Source organism: Canis lupus, chromosome 32, assembly GCF_048164855.1.
Source record: "Canis lupus baileyi chromosome 32, mCanLup2.hap1, whole genome shotgun sequence".
NCBI classification, from domain to species: Eukaryota; Metazoa; Chordata; class Mammalia; order Carnivora; family Canidae; genus Canis; species Canis lupus.
Window position 1 is genome coordinate 27,531,726 of NC_132869.1, and position 14,043 is coordinate 27,545,768.

A 14,043-nucleotide genomic window follows, 5' to 3' on the forward strand; every position below is an offset into this window, starting at 1 on the left:
ATAGGGTAGCCCATCGCAAGCAGAGGGAACGTGTGCCAGGGCCCACCTCAGCTGGCTTCAACTTCCCCATCGGCCAACCTGACCATACCTGCTTTCTTCCCAGTCTCTGGGCTTCTTGGTTTCGTTTGGTTTAATGCAGCGAATGTAGTGAGGTGTGCATTTCATCAGGGTGCTCACAAGGTCATTGGCTTGTTTCTAGAAAGGAAGAATAACATCAGATGGACACATGGAGCTTTCTCCCAAGCACACCGACTTTCAAAGGGGAACTGTGAAACTCCAGTGTGGAAATATACAGCTAGAAATTAATCTTCGTGACAACTTGCTCATTAAGCTTGCCTCTGGCCTAGTATACTTTTGTAAGGCTCGACTGACTTTTATGATGATTTTAACACCTACCAATGAGTTTGAAATTCGATTTTTGGAAACAACCAGGTCTTTTCAGTATAGTTAATAAAATAAAACACACAAACCCCCAACAAACCAAAACAACAAAACCAGTAAATCTTCCCATACAATTCTTTTCATGAGAAACAAGGAAGCATGCCAGTTATTAACTAATTAAGTTTATATTGATTGAGGGCCTTTGCAAACACATTGTTCTCATAAACTTTTTGTGGTGCGAGGGTGGGGCAGCGAGGAGAAATTATTTGTAAGGCTAAAGCATCAAAGGCCCCTGTACTCTCTGGGCAATCTAACCAATGAGGAATCACCTTATTAAAATGATGGAAATTCATAAAGGGTGGGAGAGACATCACAATCTCAGAACTTGTAAATCTTTCTAACATGCCACTTCATTCATCTTCTTCCTGAACATGTCCTTTTATAAATCTGTAGCACATGATTGCTTTCAGTGTGGCAGGTCACCTGCTCCTTCACAAAATATTCAATTAAGAAAGTCATCTCTCACTACCTGCCTACCGGATACTAAAAGAAAACTGGGCTCAAACAGAGAAAGCCATAACTAAAGCTGGAATTGCTTCTGATGCCTTTCACATCATGAGCATCTCAAACTTTAAAGAGAATGGGAGCAGACCCACATGGGCATTCCCACTGACACACAGCAGGGCCCTTGTGAGGCCACACAAACTCTCCTTCCGAGCAAGTCAGTGCAAAGACAGAAAACCTCTAAAGGAAAATAGAAGGGATCTCTAAAGCCAGCAAAACCATTACAAAGTCAGCAGAAGAGATATGCCTGCAGGAGACAACCCTCTCTCAATTAGGGCTTTTTGTTTTCATGGGTTTGGGAAATCTGAAACCCTTGAGAAAAACTCGAGTAGATTCAAAGCTAGATGTTCACTGGTGAATTCTGTTCTCTGTTTAGATGTGCAGGATATAGCATTTTTTTGCAATGCTTAGAAGGACAAAGCTGCAGAGGTCGTACGGTCAAAGCAAAGCCCTACGGTGAAAAAGTCAATGGACTCCCATCTCTTCTGTCGATGTAGATGGTATTTGAGAACAAATCTGATGATCTTTGCAACACAGGAGGCAGGGTTGGGCAGGGCCTGCGTATACCGATGCTTCTTTTTAAGTTCCCAGACTTGTTATTTTTATTTTTTATATTTTAATTTTATCAAAACTTAATTTCCAACAGTAACTTGGCAGACTCTTCAGTCCTAAGCTTATAAGAAGACACCTTATTTTCACCTTAGTATGAGCATACAAAGCGGCAAGGATGACTTGAGTGACCTGCTACCTGACATGGCTTTCTCCAGCTCAAAGTAGTAATGGGGTGACATTTACTGAATGTGCACCAGGGGGCTAGACATACGAACCTTCTAATTTCTGCCTCACCATTCTTTTTTTTTTTTTTAACTTTTATTTATTTATTTATTTATTCATAAGAGACACATAGAGAGAGAGAGGCAGAGACAAGGGCAGAGGGAGAAGCAGGGTCCCTACAGGGAGCTCAATGTGGGACTCAATCCCAGGACCCCAGATCACTCTCTGCGCTGAAGGCAGATGCTCAACCACTGAACCACCCAGGCATCCCTCTGCCTCACCATTCTAAGTGATAGCTACTAGTATTATTATTATTTTTTTAGATGAGGAAATGGGACCATAAAGAAATAAAGTATTGCTCAAGATGGTACAATTAGTGACACAGCACTGAGGCTTGAGGTCAAGTGTGCTGCCTCCCAAGTCTGTTCCTTAACCACAAGGCTATCCTGCCTTCCTAGGGAAGACAGGAGATAGTTCGGTGAGATATAAGAGGAATTAACAGAGTGAGCCAGGAGTAGATAAAGCCTTTAGGTTGTGGGAAAATTTGTTTCGGCAAATAGGAATACGCGTTGACCATCAAAATTATCCTGAATTTAGCTATGGGTCAACTTTAGATGTCTCTTGAAGTGGCTGGGAAGCAGCAACTGGATTTATCTGGACTCTAGACCAGAACTGTCCAGGAGTTAGGAAAGAAGGCTACCAAAGGCACTTGCCAAACAGAAGCAGAATGTAAAATATGCAGATGGGACAGGACAGCAAGAAAAGGCTTAGGGTAAAGGCTCCTCATTCTACCTTCAACACAGATTACTAGCAAGCCCAAGTTGGGTTCTACCTCTATTGTTTGTAAGCTACATGACAAATCACTAAATTTCTCTGGAAATTCACAGTTCCCCCATCTGTAAACTAAGTGGATTGCACTATAAGACCTCTAATATCTTAATTTAAGGGTTGGAAAAGACGTGGGTGCCTCAGTCGGATGAGCATCTGCCTTCAGTTCAGGTCATGATTCTGGGGTCCTGGGATCAAGCCCCACATTGGGCTCACTGCCCAGCAGGGAGTCTGCTTCTCCCTCTTCCTCTGCCTCCCCTACTCATTCTCTCAAGTAAGTAAATAAAACTTAAAAATAAAATAAAGGTTGAAAAGATGTTAAAAGTCAACAAGTACAGTCCCCAGATCATGCTTTCACCTCCTGACGTATCCATTCCTCCAGTCTCCTCTCACTTAGATGAAGCCACAGGCCTGTCTACTTGGCCAGCGCTAAGCTCAATGCAATTTCCACAGCATCAATCTTCAACTCTAATTGCAAAACTGGTCCCTTCTAGCAACAACAATGTAGAACTTAGTGAAGCTTCAACATCAAAAGGTGCTATTAAATATAGCATATTATGATTTATAAATGAGAAAATAGTTCTCACCAAATAAATACTCATTAATTAGATCCTATAGATCAGTTTGAAATTTTCAAGAATTAGAATATAATAAAATACCTAACGCTAAAACTACCTTGAACATAAATTTAATTTCTTTTCCAAGGAACTCCAGATCCCTTTAAATGTCTATACTTCAGGGATATCATTGAGATGAATTTAATATCTGCAAAATGCTGCAGATATGAGAGGTGTAAGAGATTGGCCATGGCTATATCTCTCTAAGAGGTGTTTTAGAGGGGATTATAAAACAGGGAGAATTTCATTCCTGTGTGGAGGTAAAGCATCAGACAGACATGAGTCACACAGTCCATGAACGAGGGTACCCCTGGGGGTAAGAACATGGACAGTATTACAATCCCACTTAAGCTGGCTGACTTGAGGTTGACCTCCTCAGACCATAGCCATCTTTGCAGTCCTTACAATACTGAATATTTTGAGTATACCCAGAAGGTGGCAATTTTGAGCATTCAAGTAGACAAGAATATAGAAGGAAAGAAAGAGGTCAAGTCTTCTAATGAAGAGAAAAATGCCTCTATCTCCACCCTCTGCTTTATAGGGAATAGGCTCAACTGAGTATCCAGACCACTTGAAAGTGAGTCATTGGAACCTTGATGATCTGGGCCCCTTGGATCTGAATGTGACAGTCTTGTGACTAGATTTTCCAGCCCAGAGCTAATCCTTATCCAGGACCTTGAAGTAAAGGCATGAGTCAGAAGCTTCACACAGACATTACAATCTGGGGCCTCATGAGAATGGCATCTGCTCTCTGCCTTCAACTTTCTGCTCCAGTGAACTCAATCCAGGGATCATCCCAGGGCTACTAAATGTCTCTAGTACTTTGAACATGACTGTCCCTAGTCCCAGAGGAGTATACCCTCTAGTTCAAAGCTGAGCTTGTATCTGACTTCCTCCCCTAACCCGAAGGCTGCTCTTGACTGGAATCTTCTTGTTGCTATGAATTTCTGACTATTGTTTCCTTTATTCCAGCCAGTGTTCTTGCCCGCAGGGGCTGGGGAGGCAGGCTTCCATACAGGAAAAACTTAGGGAAGAAAGCCAGCCAGAAGAACAGACGGCAACAACCATGGTGTCCAATGGCTGGGGTTGTAGAGAGCCTTGTGAGGAGGTGGAGCAGGATTTGGATACATAGAGCCAGGGAGGGGGCACGCAAACACAGAAACAAGAGTCCACTAAGAATGAAGCAGAGATGAGTAAGCATGGCACACAAGGAGGGGGAAACAGAGCAGAGTATAATAGGAGACGAGATCCATTTTGTGTTTATGATGTTTCAGGCAGTGTGCGGCATGCCTTAGGTAGATTGCTGAATTCAAGACCACAGTACCCCTTGAGGTAGGTGCAAAGATCTCCACCTTAGAGATATAGGAAAAGAGGCGATGAGAGTTTAGGCAATTTGCTGGCAATCACAAGCTAACAAAAGCCACAGCTGGGATTTCAACACAGGCGATGGACCCCCAGGGACCTACTGTTAATCATTCAACGATCCTATTGATTATAAAATCAGGGTGGTATTTAACTGGTATGATTTTTTTTTAAATAGTTTGGTGACTCAAAGAATTACATGATTAAGTGTGTTTGACACAACCTCTAAATTCAGGGTGTAATTAGGGACAATGAATTTCATCACACAATGGTTCAGATAACACAGTGCACTCTCCACAGGGGCTCCCCCAAAACACTGCAGGAACTCCTTCTGGCGTGAAGGCGCTACGGGACCAGATGTGTCTGTAATTTGCAGAAAGGAGAGGCCTGCAACATCCAGGGAGGGTGCATAAATTGCCCCCATGAGACCTAGTAGAATTTCAGGTAGGTGAAGTTCCATAATTGGGAAGTTTTAGGTTCCAGTCTGGAAAAAGGTCATCAAAATCTAAAATCTGGCTCAATCATAAAATTTTCTCTGATAGTTAAATGTGAATTCTTTCAGATTCTGATTAAAGCCATTTCCTCTTAGAAAGTAGTTGATTATCATCTGCTGACTACGAAGCTATGAGGTACTTAATATCCATTTAGGGTTTTAGTGCAGCCAAGTCAAATTCGGCGTGCATCCTGTCACTTTTTTCAAGCAGCAACCCCACTTCTGGGCATCTTCTATAACCATTCTTACTTGATCTTAGCTAAAAGGCCGAGAAGCGATTATAACCATTCTGTTACATCTCACCAACCTTATCCTGGCCTAAGGGTGTAGTTCTTGACTCCTAGAAAACCCTGCCACTTAGAGAAATCTATAAACGTCCCCAAATAGAACAAACCTTTATTTTGCTTCCGGCAGTAGTTGGGCGCCCTTTCTTGTCAGCTTGCAGATTTTCCGGAAATAAAGACTTGATAAAAGGTCTGGAAAAGGAGAAAGAGAACAGTAAGCCATCAGCAGGTACCTCAGGGGCTGAAAGTCTGCTTCTGTAAGGAATGGAAAGGAGGGCCAACCAGAAGTGCATAACCTTGCCTCATCGGACTCAGAGCACAGGCCATCAAGGTATGACTCCGGGAAATAAGCAGTGGACAAAAGAAAGGGAGGAAGAATTCTAAGAACTAGGCATCCTAGCGTCAAAGCCTGAAAAATAAATTTTAAAACTCTGCCTTTTGAGAAAAAAACAAACAAACAAACACTCTGCTTTTTGAATTTGCCCATGCCCTGGAACCGAGGTATGACTTGACAAGAGGACACACGGACGGGGTTGGTGTAGGTTTACTGAGTTAAGATCTGGACAGACTGGAGCTTGGGTGTGTGTATGAGTTGTCTGTCAAGATCCGATGCTGATTCTGCTTTGATCTAAGGCAGGTCATCTTCATCTTGGCTATTGATACTGGGATTAAAGGCTGGATAATTCTTTGTTGGGGGTGGGGAGGAGGAGGCTGCCCTACACATTGTAGGATATTTTGCAGCATGAGTGAGCTTTGCCTACTCAATGCCAGTATGACACTGTGCCCCTCGCCCCTGCAAAAAAAAACTTTGACAAACTGCGCTTTTGAGTACAAGTCATTTTAAGTGAAGCAGTAGTGATTCACCAATCCTTTGCCTGTTAAATATATTTTCATTAGTTGCTCCAATTGAGCTGCATTTGTTCATCTGCCTGCCTCACCAAGACACAGGGCAGGGACAAAATCCTAGTACTCTCAGTGCCCTTGGTGTCTGGAACACGGCCTGGCACTGTGGATGCCAGCAACCATCAATGGATGCTCGATAAATATGTGCTGACTGGTTGAATAAAGTAATCCATGTAAACCAGTAGACTGACACTCAAATTAATTTTCTCCTAAATAGCTTTTGGGCCATCTTGATTTTTCTAGGAAGTCTCCCCACATTCTACTTTTAACTTGACCAGATGCAATTATAGATTTTTGCAGCGAATGTGTTTAATGAACAATAGACTATGTCTAGAGGACAGAAATTTACATGGAAGCCATCAGTAGCTCTCAAACTTGGCAATAACTTTAATAAGTAAAAAATAAAAATTAAAAAAAAATCTGAAAGCAAGTCTGCACCTGACCATCATAAAAACCCACAGGGCAGGACTTGCGTCTTACCTGACTTTTTAAGAGGAACAGATCGACTTTATGTGTTCTCAAATGAAAACAAATTTGAAATCTCCAAAGTTGGGGGCATGAGCACAGGAAGTAGAGCATGGGGAGATGAGAGCCAGAAGAGGCAGGATGGGGAGAAGGGGAAGAGAAGGAAATGGAGAACAACTTCTGGCCAAAGCCTGAAAAGCATGCTTGGTTTTCTTAGAAAATTGTCAGACTTAGGGCTATTAACTAAGGAAGCTAACCTTAAATATTTATTATAGCAGCTCGAGTACCAGACTCAAAGGGCAGCTATTACTTGGAGGCTGCTCTAAAAACTGTGAAGTCTTGAAAACTGTGCAATATTGTATTTGCCTGGCACATACAGGCCCGACCATGTAAATTACACTTTATATCCAGGATCTTGGGAACTTTTGCAGGGAAGAGGGGAGGAAAGGACATAGCAGAGCTGGTCTTGGGGGCTCCTACAGATTGCAAGGGGGATGGATGCCCCTACTGCTTCTACCCTTAGAGCTTAGACAGGGTCTTGGGAGTTCAAATAAATCCCCAAGGCAATCCCTTTTAAGTTGCACCTCCCAAATTTCTTGAGCCATTTCCCAAGTGCTTCAGGGACAAGTTATCTCACATCCTGCTAAGCCATTAGCAATTCAAAAAAATTGAATGACCATAGAAAGTCCTTGGGATAATATTCTCAGGGCAAAATATCCCAGAACCAGAATATTCCACTCTTAGATAGCCAGAAATGGCCATCCCAACCCAACTCCAGGAGCCTCTCCCTGATAACACTGCTAACAATGATGAAACTGTGGGCTCGGAAAGGCATGACGCAGCATGCAGAATCTAGTGGCAGAAGATGTTAAGGGGCACAAGGGACTGGAGAAGAAAAATTATTTTGAAAAACCAAATTGTCCAATGATACCCCAAACTTGAGAGCTCAAAGAACAAACTGCTGGCCACACCACAAGTTATTTTTTTAAATACTAAAAATTTGATCAAACCTATATCCCATGTCAGACAAGGCAAAACGCACTTACAGCTCACTGCTCTGCATAAGCTCAATCAGATCCATAAAAAGCACATCACGGTTCCTTTCACAAAAGCCATCCATGTCATAGGATACCTGGCCAAGAATGGAAAGAAATCGAATTTTATCCTGTAAGTATTTCATTGAACAACAACAACAACAACAACAAAAATCCAAGTTGGCATGGCTATTCTTACCAGAATGTGAATATTTCCAGATGTACAATTGGGATTTCATTATGAACTATCCAATTAAGTCTGTGCATGTTTTATTTAACTTGTTAGCTAATTTAGGTGGTGATGGTCTATGGATGCTGATGAATGGTATTCAGCTGCCTACATGGCCCAGATGATCTATGACCAGGACTTCGGCTACCATGATCACATACCCCTTTTCTCCAGTGAATCCACAGGAGTGTCTAAGAAATAGACCTAATTACTTGCCTAAATTTTCACTACAACAGAATAAAACTCCTTATGCTCATTTATCCATTGCAATGGGGCATGTCATCTGAGGTTTTGTAATTTTTTCTACAAATGGCATCATCATTGGACCATGTCAGCCAAAAACTCATGCTCAGGGACCCTGGTTAATAAGAAATTAGATGGGTGAAAGGTGAGACCTGTGGATTTCCATAGGACTAGAAGACACCAAGCAGCATGACCTCAACTTACTTCTCTTTGCATTACTGGCACCTAGACAAAGCCTGGTGTCCCGGAGGCACCCAATAATCATGCATCTTATGAGGACCAACATCAAAAGCAAGCCTTATTTTTTAATTAATTAATTTGTTTATTTAAAGTAGGCTCCATGCCTATCAGGGGGCTTAAACTCTGACTCTGAGATCAAGAGTCAGATGCTCTACTGACTAAGCCAGCCAGACATCCCCAAAGCAAGCCTTATGTATACTTCCAGCAGGCACAGGCAGGTGAGGGATACAGGCTTGTGATTGCAGCAAGAGGCAAGACAAAAATCCATTCCTTCAGCAGGTTAATATACACACCAGGGTGATTCATGATTTTAAAAGATGCAGCAGTGTATACTACCCTTTGTACTGCCTCTGCAAAAACTTCATAGGTCCCATGTTGTTGAAGGAATGAATGAATGCTGAATGAATAAAATACAGTGAAGCAGATGAAACTATATGGATATTATCACCAGTTGCCTCATGAGAAAACAGATCACCGACCCAAAGGCTTAAAACATTAAGGTAGGCATTGGAAAGGGTAACTTCTCCTTTCCCGTGGGACCCCTGCTCTCTGAACATACCTTCCCAGCATAATGGTGAATAATGAAGCCTTGATTCCAGCTGTTGAAGTGCTCATGACTCCCAATCTGCATCTGAAGCTTCTGCAGCAGCGTCTGATCTGCTCCCTCCCCCACTGCGTGCATCGTGGCACACACGTCGTCCAGAATGCTCATGATCCCAGGAGGGTTCTGACGGGACCAAGAAAGCAAAGCCCCAATTCAGTGACTGTTTAAAGCCCCAGTTGGGTGGCTTATTGGGTCTTTTCTTAAGCCAGAAAATAGTTCCCTAGACTCAAGATACATCTTGAAAGTCAGTCTTTCCCTTTGAGCAAGAATGCCATTAACAATCCCAAATGGGAGTTACCACTTAGATCTACTGATGGAGGAAAGTCCATTTAAAAAATAAATAAATAAATAAATAAATAAATAAATAAATAAATAAATAACAATAATAATAATTGTTTAACTCCCTGACGTTTTGTTCAAAGTCATATACAGATCACTATCTGTTGACTCCTATTGGTACTAAGTTGCTTTTAAAAAATCAAAAGACAAATGAAAACATTTCCCTTTAACTCTAATTCATTTCTTAATGTTCGATTTTAGCCACAGAGGATGGTTTACAGTTACACAACATACACATTCTCTCACGCATTACTTTTTTTCTGCATAGCTCTATTTTATAAACAATCTTCATGTTTTACATAGTCTTCATACTTACTATTTTAATGGCTATATTTTTCTGCTCTGATACGCTATAGTTTTTTTTAACAACTGAATTGTCTTTGGATGCTTTTACCATTTCCAGTTTTGGACTTTTATAAAAAACAAAATAAAATAAATAGTACTGTGGAGATCTCTGCCTGAATTCTTCTTGTTTTCTTTTGGAAAAATTTTAGGGCTACAGTCCTAGAAGGGGTATAAGATGGTCCAAAAGGCAGGGCCAGTTTTATGTCTCTTCATTCACTATGCCACCCAGGTAAGTCATAGAGGTCTTCTCTCAGAGTTCAGTAACAACTTCCATTTGTAAATCGACACTTTATTCACATCTGCATATTCCTATTACTACATATACTTATATACACAATTGATGTAATCACCAAAATTCTCTGCAAATCAGAATTGTCACTCCTCCTACTCTAAAACAATGACACAGAGAACAAAAACCCACTTGACATAAACCTGTGTGCAGTGAAGAGACACACCAGACTGATACTTACAATTTTGTTCTCAATGAGGTCACACACGATTTTGTTATTAAAGTACTCAATGGGTGTCCATCTTATTCCCTCTTGAACATATTCTTCCTGAGGGACAGAAAGCGAGGATTCACATTATTGCCCAGTGAAGACTAGCTGGAGCTCTGCACCAGTGACTGTCAAAGGCATACAGATGGCCACCAAAGGAAAATTTGAATGCTCTTTGACATAAAATGGGAACTTTCTCCTTTTTTCTAAGAGGGTTAGAAAAAGAATATATATATTTTTTTAAGTAAATTCTATGTCCAATGTGGGACTTGAACGCATGACCCTGAGATGAAGGGTCAAATGCTCTACTGACTGAGGGAGCCCGATGCCCCATGCTTGGTCATTTTTAGTTTGAACCATGTGAAATTTGTTACCACACAACCATTCTTGATATACAAATGATGGCCATTTAATATGGCTTAAGCTATATAGGTCCAGTTAGAAAATATCTCTGAATTTAGCCTAAGGACAGCAGTACAGATTAGCCTCTAGGCATCCAAGGGGAAGGCCTCTTACTCAGGTCACTTGCTCGTTTAGTCTGATTAATCCCACCACATTCTCCTGGTTTCCCTCCTTCCTCAACAGTCTTGCTTTGTTAGCTTCTTTCCAGATCTTCACCTGATGGGAGCCTCTGGACTCAATCTTCCAGTCTTCCTGTATTCTCAGCCCTGCTTCTCTAGGAGATTTCAATCAATCCCATGGTTTTAAATAGAACCTAGAGGCTAATGCCCTCTCAATTTACTTCTCTAGTCTAGACCACCCCACTGAGTTCCAGGGTCATACACATTTCACCCATTAGAGTCTCTGTTCAGATATTGTCATAGGCCTTACAAATGTAACCTGTTCAGTGGAGATCTGATTCTGCATTTCCCCATGATCACCACTGCCTTGCGATTCAAGCTACAAAGGGAGAAATCATCTTTAATTCCCCTTCCCTTCTTGGCTCATTGTTAATTATTTTGAGTAAGTCCTGTTGACTCCCTTTCCAAAACACATGGCGAATCAGACCACCTCTCACAGTGTTACAACCTCTGATGGTATCATCATTGTCTATACTCCACCATTTCCTGCCCAGCCTCCTAACTGGCTTTTATATGTCCACTCCTGTTTGTCTTCTTGTCCTACTCCATAAGTCTATAGAGCCTGAATAACCTTTTCAAAAACACAAATCAGACCATGTCACACTCTCTGATCACAATTCCCCCGTGGTTTCCCATCATACTTGCTACAAAATCTTAAGTTTCCACCACGCTGTACAACATTCCTATATGATCTAGCCTCTGCCTACATCATCTGGTCTCAGTCCCTACCACGTTTTACCCTGGTTATGCTGCTCTGACATGATGGAAGACTAGAACACCAGGGCAGAGATTTCTGTGGAAACCACTGGTCACAGAGGTATGAACACTTCCATGACCTAATGTCCCCCAAACAGCTTTTCATATGTATACTGGGTTACATGTATCCCCTGAGATTTCATGTCCCCCGAGAACTTCGGAATGTGAGGTTTAGAAATCAGATCTTTGAGATATAATTAGCTAAAGATCTTGTAAATGAAACCATCCTGGATTTAGGGTGATCCCTTAATCCAATGACTGGTGCCTTTGCAAAAGAAAGAAGGGGGGGAGAGTTGGGCACAGAGAAATACAGAGAGGAGAAGCCACGTGAAGGGAGAGGCAGAGCTTGGAGTTGCTCTGACAGGACGAAGATCACTAGGAGCCCCCGAAGCTGAAGAGGCAAGGAAGGCATGTGGCCCTCGGGACACTTTGGTTTCAGACTCTGGCCTCCCGAACTATGACAGAAGAAATTTCTGTTGTTTAGAGCCACTCAGTTGGCGGGACTTTGTGACAGCAACCCTAGGAATTCAAAACAACATGGAACCCACAATAAAAGGGAACTTTGAGGAGAAACTATAAGCAAGACACTTCAAGTCAGAATAAAAAATATGAACTTTGTTAAGGACATATTTATTATTTTTTAAATATTTAATATGAGATTATGGCATTTGTTTTATTATTTTTTATTTTTTAAAAAAAGATTTATTTATTTATTTATTCAGAGAGACAGAGAGAGAGAGAGACAGAGACAGAGAGAGAGAGGCAGAGACACAGGCAGAGAGAGAGGCAGAGGGAGAAGCAGGCTCCATGCAGGGAGCCCGACACGGGACTCGATCCCGGGTCTCCAGGATCATGCCCTGGGCTGAAGGCGTCACTAAACTGCTGAGCCACCTGGGCTGTCCGATTTATTTTATTTTTAAAAAGATTTAATTTATTGATTTGAGAGAGAGAGAGAGAGAGAGAGAGGGCACAAGCAAGAGGAGTGGCAGAGGGAAAGGGAGATCCTCTACTGAGCAGGGAGCCCAATGTGGGACTCGATCCCAGGACTCGATCATGACCTGAGCTGAAGGTGGCCACTTAACCAACTGGGCCCCCAGGTGCCCCCAAGACACATTTATTTTTAAGGAAGACTGGGAGTAGAGCAAATCTGAGAAAACCAAAGTTTTTTCTCTGGAACGCAGTCCATGCCATGGACAATTGGGGTTGGAACTAGGTTTCCATTTTCCACTCGGTCAATGAGTCAGAGTAGTAAAAGCAGCCAGTAATAAGTCCAACTTCACAACATCATTTGCTTAAAGGAGAAAGAAACTGTACCAGATGGTGTTTACATTTCATAGACTAAAATGTCACAATGGCATATGGTTTTTCTGCCTGACTTTATTAAGTACATTTCCTAACACAAGACTAAAACTTGAATCTAGTACCAAAAGAGAGACTTTTGTATCTTTTAAACAAAACACATTAGAAATAAAACCAGGTGAAAGAAGAGGGACTGCTTACCTGTTCTGCCTTTAATGTCAGTTCAATAAAAATCTGCTGTAATTTTTCATTGACAAAATTGATACAAAATTGTTCAAAGCCATTTTTCTGAAAAGAAAAAAAAGTCACTTGCATGTAATTGTTTCTCTGAAATCATTATGAAGTCTCTTCTTAAGTGGTTAAGTGAAATGCTTCCATGTGAGAAGCCTTAACAGAAATGCTGGAGGCATTGGTAGACAGCAACATAGTTTATATTTAGGAGAAACTAATTTAGTAAAGGTACATGAAGAACTCACAGAGGGAAGAATGAACGGCAGTGAGGTTTTTTCCATTACCTAGATTGTGTCTTTCAAGCCAGATATAATGCATCACCCTCCCACAGCCTTGAGTTGTTCAGACCGGTCTTACCTGGAATATTTCAAAGCCATAGATGTCCAGGACACCAATGTTGTATTCTTCGTGGTCCTTTTCCATTGCTTTGTTGATGGACTAGGAGAAAGCAACCAGCATGGCAATTAACTCCTTTCCTTTTCTATTAGAGAGGGGCAGGTGTGGGGGAATGGGGAGCAAGACTGTATACAGCAGATGCTACTGCCTGCTGCAAGCAGAGGATGACAAGAAGAGAGGTGACTTGCAGCTTCAAAAAAAAGTCTTGGTGCAAGGTCAAGTACTCTGGGAAACCACCAGGATCCAAAAAAACTATGATTGCTTAATGAAAGCCATTAACTTCTGGCAGTTAGTTTTTCTCAGGAAGTCTGAAGAATTAGAAGAAAATGTCATCTTGGATGACTGAAGTAAAACCTACTTCATATAAAGAACCAATAAGACAAACATCCATAAATATTATTTATTCCACTGACCCCATTCAGTAGCCATTTAATGACCCCCTGACACAGCTGGGAGGGATAGCCATGCGAAGACAATGTCTGAAGTCAAGTGCTTAGAGAGAGGGTGAGCCGGCTATGGATAATAATACCAGCAATTATTATTAGAGTGATGGTAAGATAAGCAGCCTCTGTGTATCT

At 41.6% G+C, this 14,043-nt stretch overlaps 1 protein-coding gene across 1 annotated transcript in view; it reads right to left on the reverse strand.

Moving 5' to 3' along the window:
- MYO1E (myosin IE) overlaps positions 1-14,043 on the reverse strand; it is a 199,422-nt gene that overhangs the window by 54,052 nt on the left and 131,327 nt on the right. Inside the window, exons 11-17 of the mRNA XM_072808823.1 lie at positions 13,427-13,507; positions 13,040-13,126; positions 10,176-10,262; positions 8,977-9,144; positions 7,718-7,803; positions 5,414-5,495; positions 89-195 (exon numbers count right to left, since the gene is read on the reverse strand). Coding sequence (XP_072664924.1) covers positions 89-195; positions 5,414-5,495; positions 7,718-7,803; positions 8,977-9,144; positions 10,176-10,262; positions 13,040-13,126; positions 13,427-13,507 — 698 coding nt within the window. The remainder of the gene's footprint in view (positions 1-88; positions 196-5,413; positions 5,496-7,717; positions 7,804-8,976; positions 9,145-10,175; positions 10,263-13,039; positions 13,127-13,426; positions 13,508-14,043) is intronic.